Source organism: Vipera berus (assembly GCF_964194415.1).
Source record: "Vipera berus genome assembly, chromosome: 5".
Taxonomy (NCBI): Eukaryota; Metazoa; Chordata; class Lepidosauria; order Squamata; family Viperidae; genus Vipera; species Vipera berus.
Genome location: NC_138207.1, coordinates 16005081 through 16022439, shown reverse-complemented (window position 1 = coordinate 16022439; position 17359 = coordinate 16005081). Strand labels below are relative to the sequence as shown.

The 17359-nt window shown below is 39.9% G+C and overlaps 1 protein-coding gene across 1 annotated transcript in view; it reads left to right on the top strand.

Moving 5' to 3' along the window:
- Positions 1-13168: 13168 nt before the first annotated feature.
- The window catches only part of ECT2 (epithelial cell transforming 2), a gene marked incomplete at both ends in the record, with an annotated part of 46326 nt that continues 42135 nt past the window's right edge, over positions 13169-17359 (top strand). Inside the window, 2 exons of the mRNA XM_081330127.1 lie at positions 13169-13298; positions 17060-17139. Coding sequence (XP_081186253.1) covers positions 13169-13298; positions 17060-17139 — 210 coding nt within the window. The remainder of the gene's footprint in view (positions 13299-17059; positions 17140-17359) is intronic.

Genomic DNA, 17359 nt, shown 5'->3' with positions numbered 1-17359 from the left:
TTTTTCCCATTTGAGCTTCACTCCTGGAGACCCCATGACACATACATTCATTTTTCTTGGCAAGGGTATAGAATTGGTTTGTCATTGCTTTCTTCTTTAACTTTTTTTTTAACTTCCCAGTATAGCCTACCCTTTTCTTATTTTTTGGTGGGCTTCCGTTCAGGTATCAACTAGGCTCAACCATGGTGAAATATAGTATTATTTTCGGAAATACAACCATTTTGCACAACCTGAAATGCATTTTGCCATTTTGTTTTGGGTTTTCTTAGCCTCTGATTCCAGGCATGGTCAGTTAGATGTTACTTTCTGGGGAGACAATGTGAGATGATCTCATGAGGTCGATGGATCGTTAAGGTGCTTCCAAGTAAAAGGCATCACGCAGAGATGCAATCATATAAGCTTTATTCAATGATAGATTAGAGAGAAAGAAATACTTGGCATGATGGCATTCATGCCTGCATGTGAGTGAGAACAAAAGAAAAGAAAGCAAGCTAGCATAGCATAACTGGAACAGAAAAAGAACAAAACTGAAGAGAGGCTAGAACGAAGAGCAGCCCCTTGTGCAGAGGTATTTACAATGGGGCTGTAGGGGTCTGAGACCCTTGGCTCATCAGTGGAAGCAAAGAAGCCTCTTTGCCTCCATCTGATGACCCTTTTGGGGAACTGCCAATGGCTGGCACTAAACATCTAACAGACAAGTGGGGCAAACCGTCAATGCAACTGGTGACCCCCAGGGGGAGAGCATTCTCGGTGGGTGCGCCAATCCTTTGGAACCGCTTACCAGCTGAAATCCGGATGGCCCCCGACCTTCGCTCCTTCCGGCGTGATCTAAAAACTTATCTATTCCAACAAGTCGGCCTGGCCTGATGGATTTGGGTTTTAAAATTTTCTCACTTTATTGCTTTATTGTATTCTTACTTTATTGCTCTGTACACCGCCCTGAGTCCTCCGGGAGAAGGGCGGTATATAAAACAAACAAACAAATAAATAAATAAATAAACTGGAAAGCTCCTGCCCTCTTTGTTCTTTTGTACGAACTATGACATGGTTATAGTTTCATTTCAGCTTTTCCCCGTTATCTCAGACATCTTGCAAATATGGTTGTGTCCTGCCTCTTTTCCATGCTTGGTTTTAATAATGCCTCGCTAGAGCTGAGCATGCCTGATATTTGGATTATGCTGGTTCACAATGTGCAGTCTAAATAAACCAGCTTCAAATGCCTGAATAATATCAGACAGCTGCTGACAAGCAATGAGCATATTAGAGAGATATTGGGCAGAAGTGACTTTTTCTATTACACTGATGCTGTAAGAAAACTGGCAGGTCTTTTTCACTAAAAGGGATCTGAAAAATTTAGAAAGATTTTTCCAGCTCACTGAGTTTGAATACAAGACAAAAATAAAGAGAAGCCTTTTTTTCCCCTTAATCAGTTTGGTCAATTTTATGCTTCGCTTGGGCAGTGGAATGGATTCACGCTTCATTTGCAGTTTTTCAGCTTTTATCTTTTGCTTTAAAATTTAATTGTCCATGTATTCCCTTCCTTCACCTGGAAAAAGATGTCTCAAGTCCTAAACAAGGAAAAGCTTGTTAATTTTATATTAGAGCACTGCTGTATCTGAGCAGTAGCAGCAATGGTGATAAGATAATTTCAGCCTCTTTCAGGAATGTTGAAAAATATTTGATGGATTAAACAAGAATAATTTCCAGTCTAATCGGGCAAAGAATCTGACTGAGTCCTAAGTACTAAGGCTGAACAGCATGCTAAAAAGGATTGTTTTAAATCAGTAGCCTTCTGTTGTTGAGTTGGGTTGCGTTTTAGTAGTACTATTCTTTTAATAGTTCTTTGTTGTTAATGAGGCAGAGGGGGAAAGACGATGAAAAATAAGAGTAAAGAGTAAAGAGGGAAGGAGGGAGGGAGGGAAAGAAAGAAAAAGAAAGAAAGAAAGAGAGAGAGAGAGAGAGAGAAAGACCATGCAGTAGTACAATGAAATATAAAATGACTGCCTTTGTGGATCAGGTGAAGACACCTGGGTATATCACCTCTGGCTGGCCTTATCATAGTTTAGTCATTCCCTTGTCCTGTACTCAGCATCACCGCATAGAAGAGAAAACAAGAAAAAGATAGTGTTTTGTTGTTGTTGCACACTTAGGTTAGTGAATTAGTAAATGTGAACTAAAAAGAAAAGTTTGGGCACAAGAACAAGGGTGAATTTTGATAGACAGAGACTGGGTGTTGAGTGATTCCAAATCTTGATTGGGCACTTGGTGAAGCAAAATATGTTAATGTGGAAAAGTGTCTATGGAGGTTCTCAGTCATCCAGGTCATGGTTGTCCCCAAAGGTGCTTCTTTCAAATGGTAACTGGACTTTCTTGATTTTTTTCTTGAAGACATTTCATTTCTCATCCAAGAAGCTTCTTCAATTCTAACTGATTGGTGGGGAATGGAAAAGAATCAATTAGAACTGAAGAAACTACTTGGGTGTGAAGTGAAACATCTTACAAAACAGCAACGAAGTCCAGTTGCTGTTTGAAAAAAGGACCTTTGGGGATAAATGTGGAAAAGTTAAGATTGTTTTTTTAGAGCAATGCTATAAGATATTCCAGACCATGGCAAAATAAAATAGGGAACTGAAAGGAAAGTTTTGTAAGAAAAATATGTGAGTTTGCAACAAAATTGACTGAACTGGGCCAAAGTGAAGCCTAAATAAAACAAGAATCAAATGTATGTTCCAGGTTAAAGTTGAAACCGAGTTCCAGTATCTTCCATGGCATAGATGTAAATTATACTGCCAATAATAGCTTTAAAATTAAGTAAGTAAGAAGCTGCATTTTTCATGGAACAAAAGTGATTTTTTACCAACTTTCTCAGTTTCACTTCTGAACAGAATTTGTGTTCAGAAAGATAAAGTTCAACGTTGGTGATCCTTCCATGAGTGAGATATTGCCATGAGACAAAACTACTTGAGCGTGGCTATTGCTAGGAATACCTGAAAATGAATACTATATTATTATCAGAAGTTTCACATCAAAATGTAGTCAAATAAATGAGGGGAAAATCACATGTATTATACTGTACAATAAGTAGAGGCTTTAATGGTACTTTGTCAACTACATGCATTTTTAAAATTGTTTTGGAGCATTACTGATGTACGCTATGAAATATTTAAAAAAGTATTGTTCATGTCCACAAATCCCTTTTTTATTCCAAGTTGTCAGCAATTTTATTTTGAGTAGATATGCACAACAGTGGAAGAAGAGCAGGAAAAGGCTGTGTTTCTTTCTCATATGGTATTGGCTCAAGTGTCAAACTTTACCAATGGCATTTTGAAAAATGAGTTACTACATGTCCTTAGTAACAACCTGCAACTTTACCAATCTATGCATGGATCATGCTCTTTTATGATCTGTGAGATGACATATACAGTGCTAAAAGACAGTTAAAGCTTTATGGCACAGTAATAGCCTCTTGTCTTTTATTTCCTCCATCCTGCAGTAATGATAACTATATAATTCATTAGTTTCTCACTGAAATGTACAGCTCAATTTGGTGTATAATTTCTCAGAAGCTATCCCACTCAATTCCATAAGTCTTGATAATGTAAGCACACAATGGATGAAGTATATTACATATATGATACTCATCTTATGCAATAGCAGACAATAGAATCATTATTTTGATATTCACAGGTGAAACCAAATGCATACTCTCCCACACGTATAAAGTGATTTAGTTAGGATCAAAAATAACGTAAGTGGGAATTTTGTTGCCTTTAGCTTTTTAATCAGTGATTAATACTGTTACAGCAACAATCTTTGAAATTACTTGACAGCATAGATATAATTATGCTTGGCAAGGATATTGGCCTGAAACAGGAATTAAAATATTCATCTTGCATGTAAGCACAAGATAGTTAAGGGCTCTGCTTCCTGTAAAGTAAGTTCACTTCTCTTGGTATCTTCCATTCACATGTGATAAAATGGCCAGATTGGTGAAAAATCAAGCATCTTTTTTATAACTCAATGCTGGAAGAAATAACAAGGCATAGCTTCAAATGTAGTTATACCACACACAATTAAGTCCTTATGTAAACAGGAGACCAACCTGCATTCAAGACCCAAATATAGAGCCAGTTTGATCTAGTGTTTTAGGCACCAGGCTAGAAAGTGGGAGACCATGAAAGCCAGCTGGGTGACTCTGGGCCAATCACCAGGAGACAGTGAGTTCTAGTCCCACCTTAGCTGTCAAAGCCAGCTGGTGACTTTGGGCCAGTTACTCTCTCTCAGCCCAACTCACCTCACAGGGTTTTTGTTATCGGGACAACAGGAGGAAAGCATACTGGATATGCAATAATGGTGAATATCTGTAGTTCAGGGACGCGGTGGCTCAGTGGGTTAGGACGCTGAGCTTGTCGATCGGAAGGTCGGCAGTTTGGCGGGTCGAATCCCGAGTGCCGCGTAGCAGAGTGAGCGCCTGTTACTCGTCCCAGCTTCTGCCCACCTAGCAGTTCGAAAGCATGTAAAAATGCAAGTAGAAAAATAGGGACCACTACGGTGGGAAGGTAACAGCGTTCCGTGCGCCTTTGGCGTCTAGTCATGCCGGCCACATGACCACGGAGATGTCCTCGGACAAGCGCTGGCTCTTCGGCTATGAAACGGAGATGAGCACCGGCCCCTAGAGTCGGAAACGACTAGCACACATGTGCGGGGGAACCTTTACCTTTACCTTTTATCTGTAGTTCAGGTGTAGGATGAAGGTGAAGGTTTGTTCTCTGAGCTTGTGGGTTGGTTTCTGAATGTCTCGTTACCAGGCTAGGTAACATCTTCAGTGGAATTTAGGGGATGTCAGTGTCCTGTTTATAAGGGCTTCAGGTGTGGGTGTGTCAAGTGAGGTCTTGTCTGACCCATCACAAGACCCTCACTTGACACACCCACACCTGAAGCCCTTATAAATGTAACACTGATACTAACATCTCCCAAACTCCGCTGAAGATGTTACCTAGTCACGTAACAAAACATTCGGAAACCAGCCTACAAGCTTGGAGAAAGAACCTTCATCCTCAGCATACTGGATATGTTCGCTGTCTTGAGTTATTTGTAAAAATAATAAAGGCAGGATACAAATAAATAGAAAAAATAAATACATAAATAAATAAGCTTCATATTTAGAATTCAAGGAGGTGGAGTTAGAGGATTCCCTTTATGATAGGATTCCATAGGCAATCTCATTGACAATGCTATTTTAGCTACTATGGTTTTGAGGCACTGTATATTTTTTTATCTCATCTTTATTTTTTTTATAAATAACTCAAGGCAGTGAACATGGACTTGAAGCCACAATAACATTAGCACTTGTGCCAAAGCAGCATGCCTTGCCTCTAGAATGTTTCACTTTGTGCCACACCCATAACTATTTGCTCTTTGGCAATAACATGTAGCTAGAAATCAATGCCCTGGGTATGGGCACATACATGGCACCTCAATATGTTGATATCTTTATGGCTGACCTAGAATAATACTTACAAAACAGCAGACATATTTAGTAATAAAATGCTCCTTAAAGTAATATGTTAGTGGTTTCACCTTTCTTCTGAATGAACAAAGTGCAGTGGAATTGCACAAAGTGCAATATAATGTGGACAATCTTTGTGTTCTTCACTGAAAATTCAATAGATGTATAAATGTGCTAATTGGATATTGTGTTCACACCATAATTTTATTTTATTTATTTTTTATTTTAATTCCATTTATATCCCGCCCTTCTGCGAAGACTCAGGGCGGCTTACAAGCTTAGCAGTAATTGACCAGGCCCATTTAGTCAGCATGAATCTTGATTTACTATCTTGCAAAGTCAGTCTGCCCAATTAGGGGGTAGTCCTCAACTTACAACAGTTTACTTAGTGACAGTTGAAAGTTACAACAGCCCTTAAAAGGTGACTTATGACCGTTTTTCACACTTATGAACTGTTGCACAATCCCTATGGCCACATGATCAAAATTCAGATGCTTGGCAACTGACTCATATTTGTGAGGGTTGCAGCATTCCAGGTCATGTGATAACCTTTTGTGACCCTCTGACAATCAAAGTCAATGGGGAAGCCAGATTCACACAAACATTTTATTAATTATTAACTGCAGTGATTCATTTAACAACCCTGGCAAGAAAGGTCGTAAAAGGGGGCAAAATTCACTTAACAAATGTCTCACTTGGCAACAGAAATTTTCGGCTCAATTGTGGTGATAAGTTGAGGACTACCTGTATATTATGGTTTAGCATCTGGTACAAATTTAGGGGTCTCATTCACTAATCAGCTTAGATAGGTTGAATGTATTTAATCTGAGAGAACCTTACCTTGGATGATTTTGATGATATTTATTTATTTATTTATTTTTGGGACTTATACGCCGCCCTATCTCCCGAAGGACTCAGGGCGGCTAACAACAATAAAAGACAATAATACAAATGTTAAAAAAAATAAAGCCCCAATGATAAAATATTAAAAACATTTTTAAAAATCCCTATTGTCAGTCCAGGTCAGCCTGATGGAAAAGAAATGTTTTAAGGCCGCGACGAAAGGACCGGAGGTCCGACGGCACCCTGAGGAGGCCCTCCCTGTGTGAGCGCACCGGGTGATGGGAAGTCGTTCCTGGCAGCAGACAGTCCTGCAAATATATGCCATTAGGTTGTTTTCATCTAGGAGCACTCACATAGACCTTGCCTGTGATAGCCTGTTTTTTTATGGCGCACTCAGCCAATGTAAATTGAATCCATCCATTTTGCTGCTGATCATCCTCTTCTCTTTTCTTCCATTTTTCCCAGCATCAGAGCCTTCTCCAGAGAATAGGGTCTTCTCATTATGTGTCCAAACTAAGCTAATTCGAGCCTGGTTATTTGTGCCTGAGTGAGAATTCTGGTTGAGACTTGGATATTGTAGGATTAAATTCTAAGTAACCATCTCTTCGGGGAATCAGGCTACCAAACTATTCTCAAGCTATTCTCCAAAGCACCTGAAAGCAGGACAAGAAGCAACGGATGGAAACTAGTCAAGGAGAGAAGCAACCTAGAACTAAGGAGAAACTTCCTGACAGTTAGAAAAATTAACCAGTGGAACAACCTGCCTCCAGAGGTGGTGAATGCTCCAACACTGGAGGTTTTTAAGAAGAGACTGGACAGCCATTTGCCTGAAATGGTATAGGGTTTCCTGCCTGAGCAGGGGGTTGGATTAGATGACCTCCAAGGTCCCTTCCAACTTTATATTATTATTATTATTATTATTATTATTATTATTATTATTATTATTATTATTATTATTATTATTATTATTATTATTATTATTATTATTATAAACCTCTTGGTAAACCATACAGTTTTGCTTTAAACTACATCATTGATGAGCCATGAAATAATATAATTGTATATTGATATTGATATTTTGTTTCATGGCTCGCCAATAATAATTTCAGGGGACCTGGCTGGGCCCATCCGTCATTCTCCAAGAGCAAAATATGTTTGGAGTCTATTATCTTCGTTCCGTTTGGATCTGAATCTCCAAAACTACAATTCCCAGAAATCCTTGCGTGGAGAGCCGCGAGCAAATCTGGAACTTTTTTTTTTAAAAAAAAATCAAAGGCGGGACCAACCCTGGCAGCTGAAAACCGTAGAACTTGAACGGCAAATCCGGTCTTTCCTCCCTCAATCGCTTCAACAACCGTTGAAAGGTAAGGCCTTTCCCTCATAGCTTCCAACCAATCTCAGGTGAGCTCATCCCCGCAAGAGGCGGGAAACAGCGGGGATGTCAACTGAAAAGATTTCCCTCCCCCCCTTTCGTCATAGGCTGGAGGAGCCTCATCTCGACCAATAGCAAGCCATGGCTACCGCCCAATTCAGACATGCCCGTTCTCTGAAGAATTCTCAAGTCAAGGTATGCAGACCTGGAACGCCCTCCTGGAATCATCCACCAATAGGAGCTCGGCATTTCAGAACCGAGCCCCGCGCGCGCGCGCTTCCCCGCCCCTCGAGACAGCCAATCGGGAGTCGGCCGAGAGTGGACGCTCGTTTTTTGAATTGGGAGGTGCGGGTGTCGCGGGTGGCTCTGGGATGGTGGCTGGTGCGCGGACCGCGATGGTGCCCTGAACGGTGAGGCGGGCGGGTGGAGGGTGAGCGTGTAGCCTGGAAGCGAGTCGGTCAGGAGCGACAGCGGGACGCGAGGGTGGTGGGGAGAATTACAGACCCTACTCGTAGCTCCGTGTCCGATTGCAAGCCCTCCCAAGAAGAGGCCGCCCAGCCTTTCTCAAAAGCCGGGTGTGTGTGTGTGTGTGTGTGTGTGTGGGGTGTAGAATTACGACTCCCATAATCCGCAGCCAGCAACTCGTGGGATGTTCTGAAAGAGTCAGACCGGGCTCACCTGGAAGCCAGAAGGCTTTTGTGATAGGCTACGTTAATGAGGAAATTGTCCTCCCTTCATTGCTTGGGTGCACCTGCTTAGGTTATTAAATCCTCAGCGACCTGGTGGATGGGTGTGTGTGTGCAAATCTGCCCCATTTGGAAAGCTATAGGTTGCGAAAGGAGGCGAGCTTTAATCTCTCATCTGCCTCGTTTCTGTTACTAAATTATTTATATATCAAATTTCTCAACAGCCAATCTCCCTCACAATAGGGGTCTAGACGGTGTACAGTTTATTCAATATAAAACATTAAAAACTGAATAATTTTAAGATTTGTAATTTTAGTATAATGGCATATTATAAAATATTATTGTTATTATTTATTTAACTTATATACCGCCCTATTCCCATAGGACTCAGGGCAATTAAAATCATAACATCATAACATACAAAAATTAGAAAAAATTAAAACAATTAAATTGAAAGCTCAGAATTTAAAAGTTAAAAACATTAAAAACCAATTAAAAACCCCTAAGTCTAGGCCCGACAGCTCAAAGAGCCAAGTTTTCAGGTCCTGGCGGAATGAGCAGAGGTCAGAGGCAGTCTTAAGTTCCATCAGAAGCTGGTTCCAGAGGGCAGGCGCACCCACAGAGAAGGCCCTCTGGGAGTCACCCGCCGGCTATCCTTCACCGGCGGTACCCTAAGAAGGCCCTCCCTGTGGGAGCGCACAGGACGATGGGAAATTGATGCCGGCAGCAGGTGTTCCCTCAGATAATCCGGACCCAAGCCAATATGTAACATAATAGTAATTTGTAGTAATTACTATTAAGGTAAAGGTTCCCCCCCCGCACATGCGTGCTAGTCTTTCCAACTCTAGGGGCCGGTGCTCATCTCCGTTTCAAAGCCAAAGAGCCAGCGCTTGTCCGAGGACGTCTCCAAGGTCATATGGCCAGCATGACTAGACGCCAAAGGCGCACGGAAGGCTGTTACCTTCCCACTGGAGTGGTCCCTATTTTTCTACTTGCATTTTTACGTGCTTTTTAACTGCTAGGTTGGCAGAAGCTGGGACGAGTAACAGGTGCTCACTCTGCTATGCGGCACTCGGGATTCGACCCGCCAAAGTGCCGACCTTACTAATACTAATATATTAAATGTATATGCTGCTCAACTCGCAGTGACTGGGCAATTTATGCATTCTTAAAAGGCATTTTATAAGGGAAGAAAAGATGGCAGAAGTGGATGGGGTCAAAGAAAAAAGGGGGCTTCAGTCAACCTCTGCAAAGGCCTTTGCAATTTTATCGGTTGGATTTATCATCCACTTTTATTTCATACCATTCAAGGTGGAATAAACAATGCACACTTTTTCTGTTTGGTCTACAAAAACAGAACAATTCTAGTCCTTTCATAGGCATGTAGGCCACTTGGTTGACTTTGGCCCATTCTAAGTCCAGATGAGTAGGTTTCAACTCTTGAAATCACATAAATAGATTTTCTCTATGTCAATCTGTCCCTAGTCTGTTTTTTTCAAATCTCCCAAAGGTGCACTCACAACCACTATAACCTGCTGCTGCTGCGTGTCCTCTTCCTATCCTGTTTCTTTAAGATTCAACTTTCACCTCCAGAGAGTCTCACAGGAAATAACATGCCTTGCACTATTCTGATGTTTGTAGATACATCACAGATTTGAATGTCAACCAAGGCTTTCCATGATTGTTCTACCAAGTGTTAATCTGTGGCATATTTCTTGACTGCTTGTTACTGTAGATGGTTGATCCCAAAACACAGAAACTGCCACTTTGATATCTTTATTGTCAGCTCTAAGGCTGGTTGTTCTAGCTGTCGCCCGTAGTTTGGTCCTTATATTTTAGTCCCATTTTTTCCACACTATTAGTCATTTATTTATATTTATTTTTCAAACTTACGTAGCTGCCCATCTAGCAAATAAGGTGACCCTGTCAGTGTACAGCAAAGCTAAAAATAACGATTAAAAAGCCTTTAAAACTATTAAAACACAGCTGAAAAAGAAATAAAGAGCAAAGGAATGTTAATAATAACAGAGCAACCTCACCAGTTTAGTTCCTCAGGCTTGATGACAAAACCAGATCTTGAGGGGCTTTTGGAAAGTCAAGAATGATGGTGACAGTCTCACCTCAGATGTTCCAAATCTTGGTGCCATAGCTCAGAAGGCTCATTGTCTAAGATCCACCAAATATACCTTCCTAAATGACAGAACCCATAGCAAGCTGTTTTCACTGAATCTTTCAGCAGGTAGGCTTGCAGAATCTTTGCATTTTTGGCTATCTTCATTTTACAGCCCAGGCTGTTGATGTTTCTTCATCCAATTTTAAAACCATCTTCCTATTCAGTTCCCTTAATTAATATCTTCAGGAAATAGTGTGAATAACTAAGGGTTGTGTATACAGAGTAGAGGGACGCGGTGGCTCAGTGGGTTAGGACGCTGAGCTTGTCGATCGGAAGGTCGGCAGTTTGGCGGGTCGAATCCCGAGTGCCGCGTAACAGAGTGAGCGCCTGTTACTCGTCCCAGCTTCTGCCAACCTAGCAGTTCGAAAGCACGTAAAAATGCAAGTAGAAAAATAGGGACCACTACGGTGGGAAGGTAACAGCGTTCCGTGCACCTTTGGCGTCTAGTCATGCCAGCCACATGACCACGGAGATGTCCTCGGACAAGCGCTGGCTCTTCGGCTTTGAAACGGAGATGAGCACCGGCCCCTAGAGTCGGAAACGACTAGCATGTGCGGGGGAACCTTTACCTTATACAGAGTAGAATAACTTTATTGTCACTTTAAATGTACACTAATCAGCATACAGTATGTTAAAATGAAATTTTGTTACACTCAGCTCTCAGAGTGAGAGCCTTAACCAACCCTTTTGCCAACTTCGAGCCAGTCTGTTTTTTCCTGTTCTGATGTACAGTGGCTTCTTGACTTGTTCATGAGGATAATGATATGTCTGGGATTCCTACTTTTCTGAGCACTTTCTGCAGTTTGACACAATCAATACAATCAAAAACTTTCCACAGTCAATGAAGCACATACTGATTCTTTTTAGTATTCTTTGGCTTTGTAAATTATCCGGTGTGCATCAGCAATATTGCCTCATGTTCCTCAACCTATTCAAAAGCCAGTTTTAACTTTTTGGCATCTTTTTTTCCATGTAGGGTTTTAATCTGTTGATTTGATACATTGAGTTGACCAAAAATAAATGACAGGATAAAAATTAATAAAATAGATAATAATAATAATAATAATAATAATAATAATAATAATAATAATAATAATAATAATAATAATAATAATAATAATAATAATAAAAGTTGGAAGGGACCTTGGAGGTCATCTAGTCCAACCCCCTGCTCAGGCAGGAAACCTTATACCATTTCAGGCAAATGGCTGTCCAGTCTCTTCTTAAAAACCTCCAGTGTTGGAGCATTCACCACCTCTGGAGGAAGGTTGTTCCACTGGTTAATTGTTCTAACTGTCAGGAAGTTTCTCCTTAGTTCTAGGTTGCTTCTCTCCTTGACTAGTTTCCATCCATTGCTTCTTGTCCTGCTTTCAGGTGCTTTGGAGAATAGCTTGACTCCCTCTTCTTTGTGGCAGCCCCTGAGATATTGGAAGACTGCTATCATGTCACCCCTCACCCTTCTCTTCATTAAACTACACATACCCAATTCCAGCAACCGTTCCCTATATGTTTTAGCCTCCAGTCCCCCAATAATCTTTGTTGCTCTTCTCTGTACCCTTTCTAGAGTCTCGACATCTTTTTTACATAAAACTCCTGGGGTTTTGTTTAATTGACTAAACGTTTGTTAAGGCTTAGGGTAATTTGAAAAACCATGTTTTGTATTCTACTGTTATAGTAGAGCAAGAAATATTGTACTGAGAAATTATCCTCCATCAGATCAATTACACACTTGTTTTATATTGGGCAGACCATTTATAGCTAAAAAGTTGAGCTTGTATTTAGCAAAACATGGTATCTGCAGTTCTACTTGAAAAACACAATAAAAATTGTCCTTTTTACATTATGAAAATACTTCATTCTGAGATAAAATGATGACTCTAAACCTATTTTTTTTAAGAAATGATTTTTAGCTATAGCTTCAAAATAAAAGCAGTAGGTCAATTTCAGTCTTAATAAATTGTTTCCCTTTACCAGTGGTCCACTATTAGAGGTTATATGTTGTATGTATGCTTCAGAATATTTGAGAGCCCTTTTTTAGCCTGTACCAAGTCTGATTATACTCTTCCATGGAGCTGGCAAGTGATTGCCTTTCTATATCAATGGCATATCCTTGCTTTATTCTGGGCTATTCTGCCAGTTCTATGGGTGATGAATTCCAGGGGGCCATATAATTTCCTTCAGCTGGGTTATCTACATTTTTTTGGCAGCACTACAATCTCAGTAATTGTAAGTTATGAAGATACATGTCTTCCCAGACACATTTAAATATTACCTTTAATTCTGCCTTTCCCCTTATTTAATAGGTAATTGTTCAGCTGAGAAATTCTGCATATCTTAGGAATCCTATTGGAGTCTCCATATTGTAATGGAGACTTGAATGGAAACAGCAGTCAGTAGCAGTAGAAATATAAAATGGGGTGGGGGAGGATTCTTTGATACTGGTTGTGAAGAGAAAACCTTAGTAATGAAATGTGAGAATCCTCAAAATTACGGTGTTGCTAACCATCTTAAATAGATTACTTATTGTCATATTTTTGAATTGGATGTTTCTCGTGTAGCTGTAGAACAGAGATGCCATTTTGACCATGACTGAGAACACTACATTCATGTCTGATACAAGGAAAAGCCTCTTGGCAGATTCTTCTGTTCTGGACTCAAAAATTATAGAAAATTCCAAGGAAAATGTATTCACCCCTGATGCTTCTGACTGTAAAGGTAATGTAGATTTTTATTTTAGTGTATTCTTCTCCCCACACTGTACTTTTAGGCTAGTGGTTCTTTCTGCATGTGTTTAGTGCATGGGATGTAAACATTCAAATGCACGTTTGTTTGTAATTTATTTATAATAGAAACCAATGTCCCTAGGCATGAATACAATAAAAATCATAATGTACTCTGTCTTCCCACAAGCTTATACGTTGCATTTATTTATCAAAGTAAAAGGCTTCTATTTTTCTTTTTGGCATCAGAATGGAACCTTAAGGTGCTACGAACTTCCGTAAAAATAATAAATAGCAATAGAAAGGCAACTTAGATATTAAATCATAGATACATGCCATAACTGAATTGTTTTCTTCAGTTAAGAGGAATCAGTGGGGGAGGATGGCTGGGTGATCTGTGAATGGATATGTTCCATAAAATATTTCACTAACAAGCTTTCTCTGTCCGGGCTTGCTATTCAATGGGTAAAGATGGTGAAATCTAGAAAGATTCTAATAAATGTAATGCAAAATATGAAACACGTTTTACAAGACTCTTGGAACAATTTCACGAGTACTGATGATGTTACCTACAGTATTTGAATAATGAAACATCTGCAAGAAGACAACCAAGTTCAAAGAGCACAAGGACCTCTAATCTCAGCAGTGCAGGAGAGGATTGGAGGCCTCACACTGAACCACTGAGTGGATAAGACGCACTACTTAGGCCTTACACTAAGAATAGCTCAAACAAGGAACACAGAGCTTTTGGACTCTGGTGCTGTCCGAAGCTGGCAGTTCAAACCAAGAAGAGAAGTGGTTTTCCCAAGCAGCCTGTCAATCCTAGGAACCCTGTCTTGAATGCTTCCTTAAAACTGGCTCAGCAGAAAGTCCCCCCTACCCTGTGGTATCCAGCACAGAGGACAACCACTGCAGTGAGACCAATTCTTTCCTCCTGCAAACCACCTTTCTTGAGAACGGGTCTCCGAGAGGAGTCTGCACCAACTATTGCCGTTTTGAAAAATTTGCTGCTTTTTTGCTTAGCCTGCCCCCCACCCCCAAAAAAGTTAAAAGTTCTAAAGAACTAAACCAGAAAGTCTAGTTCTACAAGTAGAACTAAAAGGTTTGAAAAATGTCAACAGGAACACTTAAGTCTTTTCTTGAAGGCTTGTGCCAGATGAATAATGGAGCTAAGAATAACTCTTCCTTCCGCTTCAGGAGCAAATGATGCAATGCATTTAACTGAGTTGATCCTGGTCTGTGGATGATTAATAGCTCATTGCAAAGGTTTCTGCAGCTCACTAGAAATAACAATGCACATTTCCGATGCAATACTATAGGTAGTCCTCGACGTACTACCATAATTGAGCCCCAAATTTCTGTTGCTAAGTGAGACATTTGTTAAGTGAGTTTGCCCCATTTTACAACCTTTCTTGTTACAGTTGTTAAGTGCATCACTCCCATTGATACATTAGTAACCCAGGTTGTTAAGTGATTGTGGTTTCCCCACTGACTTTGCTTATCAGAAGATCGCAAAAGGTGATCACATGACCTTGGGACGCAGCAACAGTCATAAATATGAACCAGTTGCCAAGCATCTGAATTTTGATCACATGATCATGTGGAGGTCATGTGCAAAGGTCGTAACTCTGAAAAACGGTCATAGGTTACATTTTTCAGTGCCGTTGTAATTTTGAACAGTCACTAAACGAACAGTTGAGGACTACCTGTAGTTTGTTTGCTCCTTATTCAAAATTATTTGGCTGAGTGTGGACCAGCTAGGAACTCTGGTAATCCCTTTTCATGAACAAAAGACTTGGGAGGAAAACCTCTGTAGGTCCTCTCATGGTAGCACCAGGCAGTATGGTTTAATTCAGTGTGTCCGAACGTTGCTTGCAAAGTATTGGCAGACGTGTGCATCCTACAGGTTTCTAGAACTGAATTTCAATATAAGGCAGGCTTATATCATGGATTGGTCTTGTGCCCCAGTTGCACCTGTTTCTGAATTGGGAAGCTCAGATCCCTGTCACTAATTCCTTAACCACTTCCAGCTGGATTATACTGTCCTGTGTTCTTTGTGGAATTGCTCTTGAAGAAAAACTTGGAAACTTTTAACTATTGCACAACACAGTGGGACACGCAGTCTGAGGTGCTCCAAAGTTCATTTATGCAACATCATTTGCAGCTTGAGCTGCATTGGTTTCCAGTATCCTTCCAGATGCAATTCAAGATGCCGGTTATCACCTTTACAGCCTTACATAGCACGAATTCAGGTTATTCGCAGAACTGTGTATCTGATTTTCTGTCTGTTCTGCTAGACTGAACAGGATGGACATACTCCAAGTCCCCGTTTATCATACAGTGCCATCTTGTGTATCCAAGGAGAAGTGTTCCCTGTCAAAGCTCCTGTCTATGAAACATTCCCCTCCCCGAGGTCTGGATAGCCCTGACACTCTTAGCCTTCAGGGAGATGATTAAAACATTGCTTTCCCCTTAAGTATTAGGGCTGGGATGTTAGGGGAGCCCAAAATATATGTTTTTTTTAAAGAAATATCTTGGTTATTGTTTTCCTCAACTGGATTATTTTATTTGGTTATAGAGGTTTTTATATTATTTAAATGTGGATTATGTGCTGCCCAGTTATGTATTTAAGACAGGCAGCTATATCAATTTTCCAAATAAATAAAGCTAAGGATATGGGTGCAAGTACTAAGGTGATAAGAAGATGGTCACTTTAAACTTGTGATCTGCGTTACTCCAGAATGGTGCAAACTATATAGATGTAAGTATAATATAGATAAATATTCACAGAAGTGGAAGGACTAATCTGAAAACGTTTGCTCATATTGTTACTTGTTCCTGAATCTGATCTCAACTTACTGAGTGCATTAAAACCTGAGTATAGTATAGTTATTGAGAACAGCTAATAACAATTCCTTTAAGTATGTAGGGGTTTGGGTAAAATCATTACTGGTTGTTGTATTTGAAAACTGATTTCTTATTGTCTATAGAGATTCTCAGTCATTCAGTCTTGGCTGTCTCAAAGGTAGCTTTTCAAGAGGCAATTGGACTTTCTTTGTTTTTCCTTCCTCATCCTAGAAGCTTCTTCAGTTCAAAGAGCTGGAGAAGCTTCTGGAATGATTTCCAAGAAGAATGGAAGAGTTTCAAAAAGTCTCAAGAAGTTGAAGAGTTCCAAGAAGTTCAAAGAGCTAAAGAAGATTCTTGGATGAGAAGCAAAATGTTTTCAAGGAAAAACAAAGAAAGTCCAGTTGCTTCTTGAAAAAGCACCTTTGATTTCTTATTGTTTTTCATGGATAGTTTCCTTAATTCATTAAAAATGTAAAGCATCCTTGCATTACATAATTCTGTTTCATATGAAAGAGACCAACGGCTCATATAACCCAATGTCTATGTAGAGTAGTGATGATTCTTCTGATTGCTCACTTTAAAAACGGCCTATTGCAATCTGCACCCAATTGGTTAAAATGTACAGTAGTCCACAAAAATATGATTTCTGTTTTGTTTTTAACTTTTGTATTGTATTGACATTTTTAAATACCTTGTAAACCGCCCTGAGTCCTACAGGAAAAGGGTGGTATATAAATTCAATAAACTTAAACTTAATAAATTTGCTTTTCAGGAAACTTGGACACAGGGATTTTGTTTCTAGGATGTATGTAGTAGACAAATCACCTGTTTTTTCCCAGTTTCTTCACTTTCCTTTCTTTAACCCTTGAAGTTTTCTGTAGGCTGATGATTTCCTTCCTTTCTCAACAGAGGAAATACCCCCAATTGAAACCAAGGTGATTTTAGTTCAGGAAGCTGCAAGATGTGAAAAACTTGTAACAGCCTTAGAGGTTTGTGAATTTGTTTGTTGATAGTAGTAAAATCCCTGCAGCTGAAACTCTGATTTACTGTGTTGTTCTCATACTGAAGTTCTCCTTTCCTATGCAGCTTTAAGACAATGGAAGTTCCATTTATAAGATAATGAAAACTATTTCTGGTGAACCAGAAGAAAAATAATAAGTTTATCCATACAATATTGGGAAAAAGGGTGTCTGTTTGCATGCAGCATGT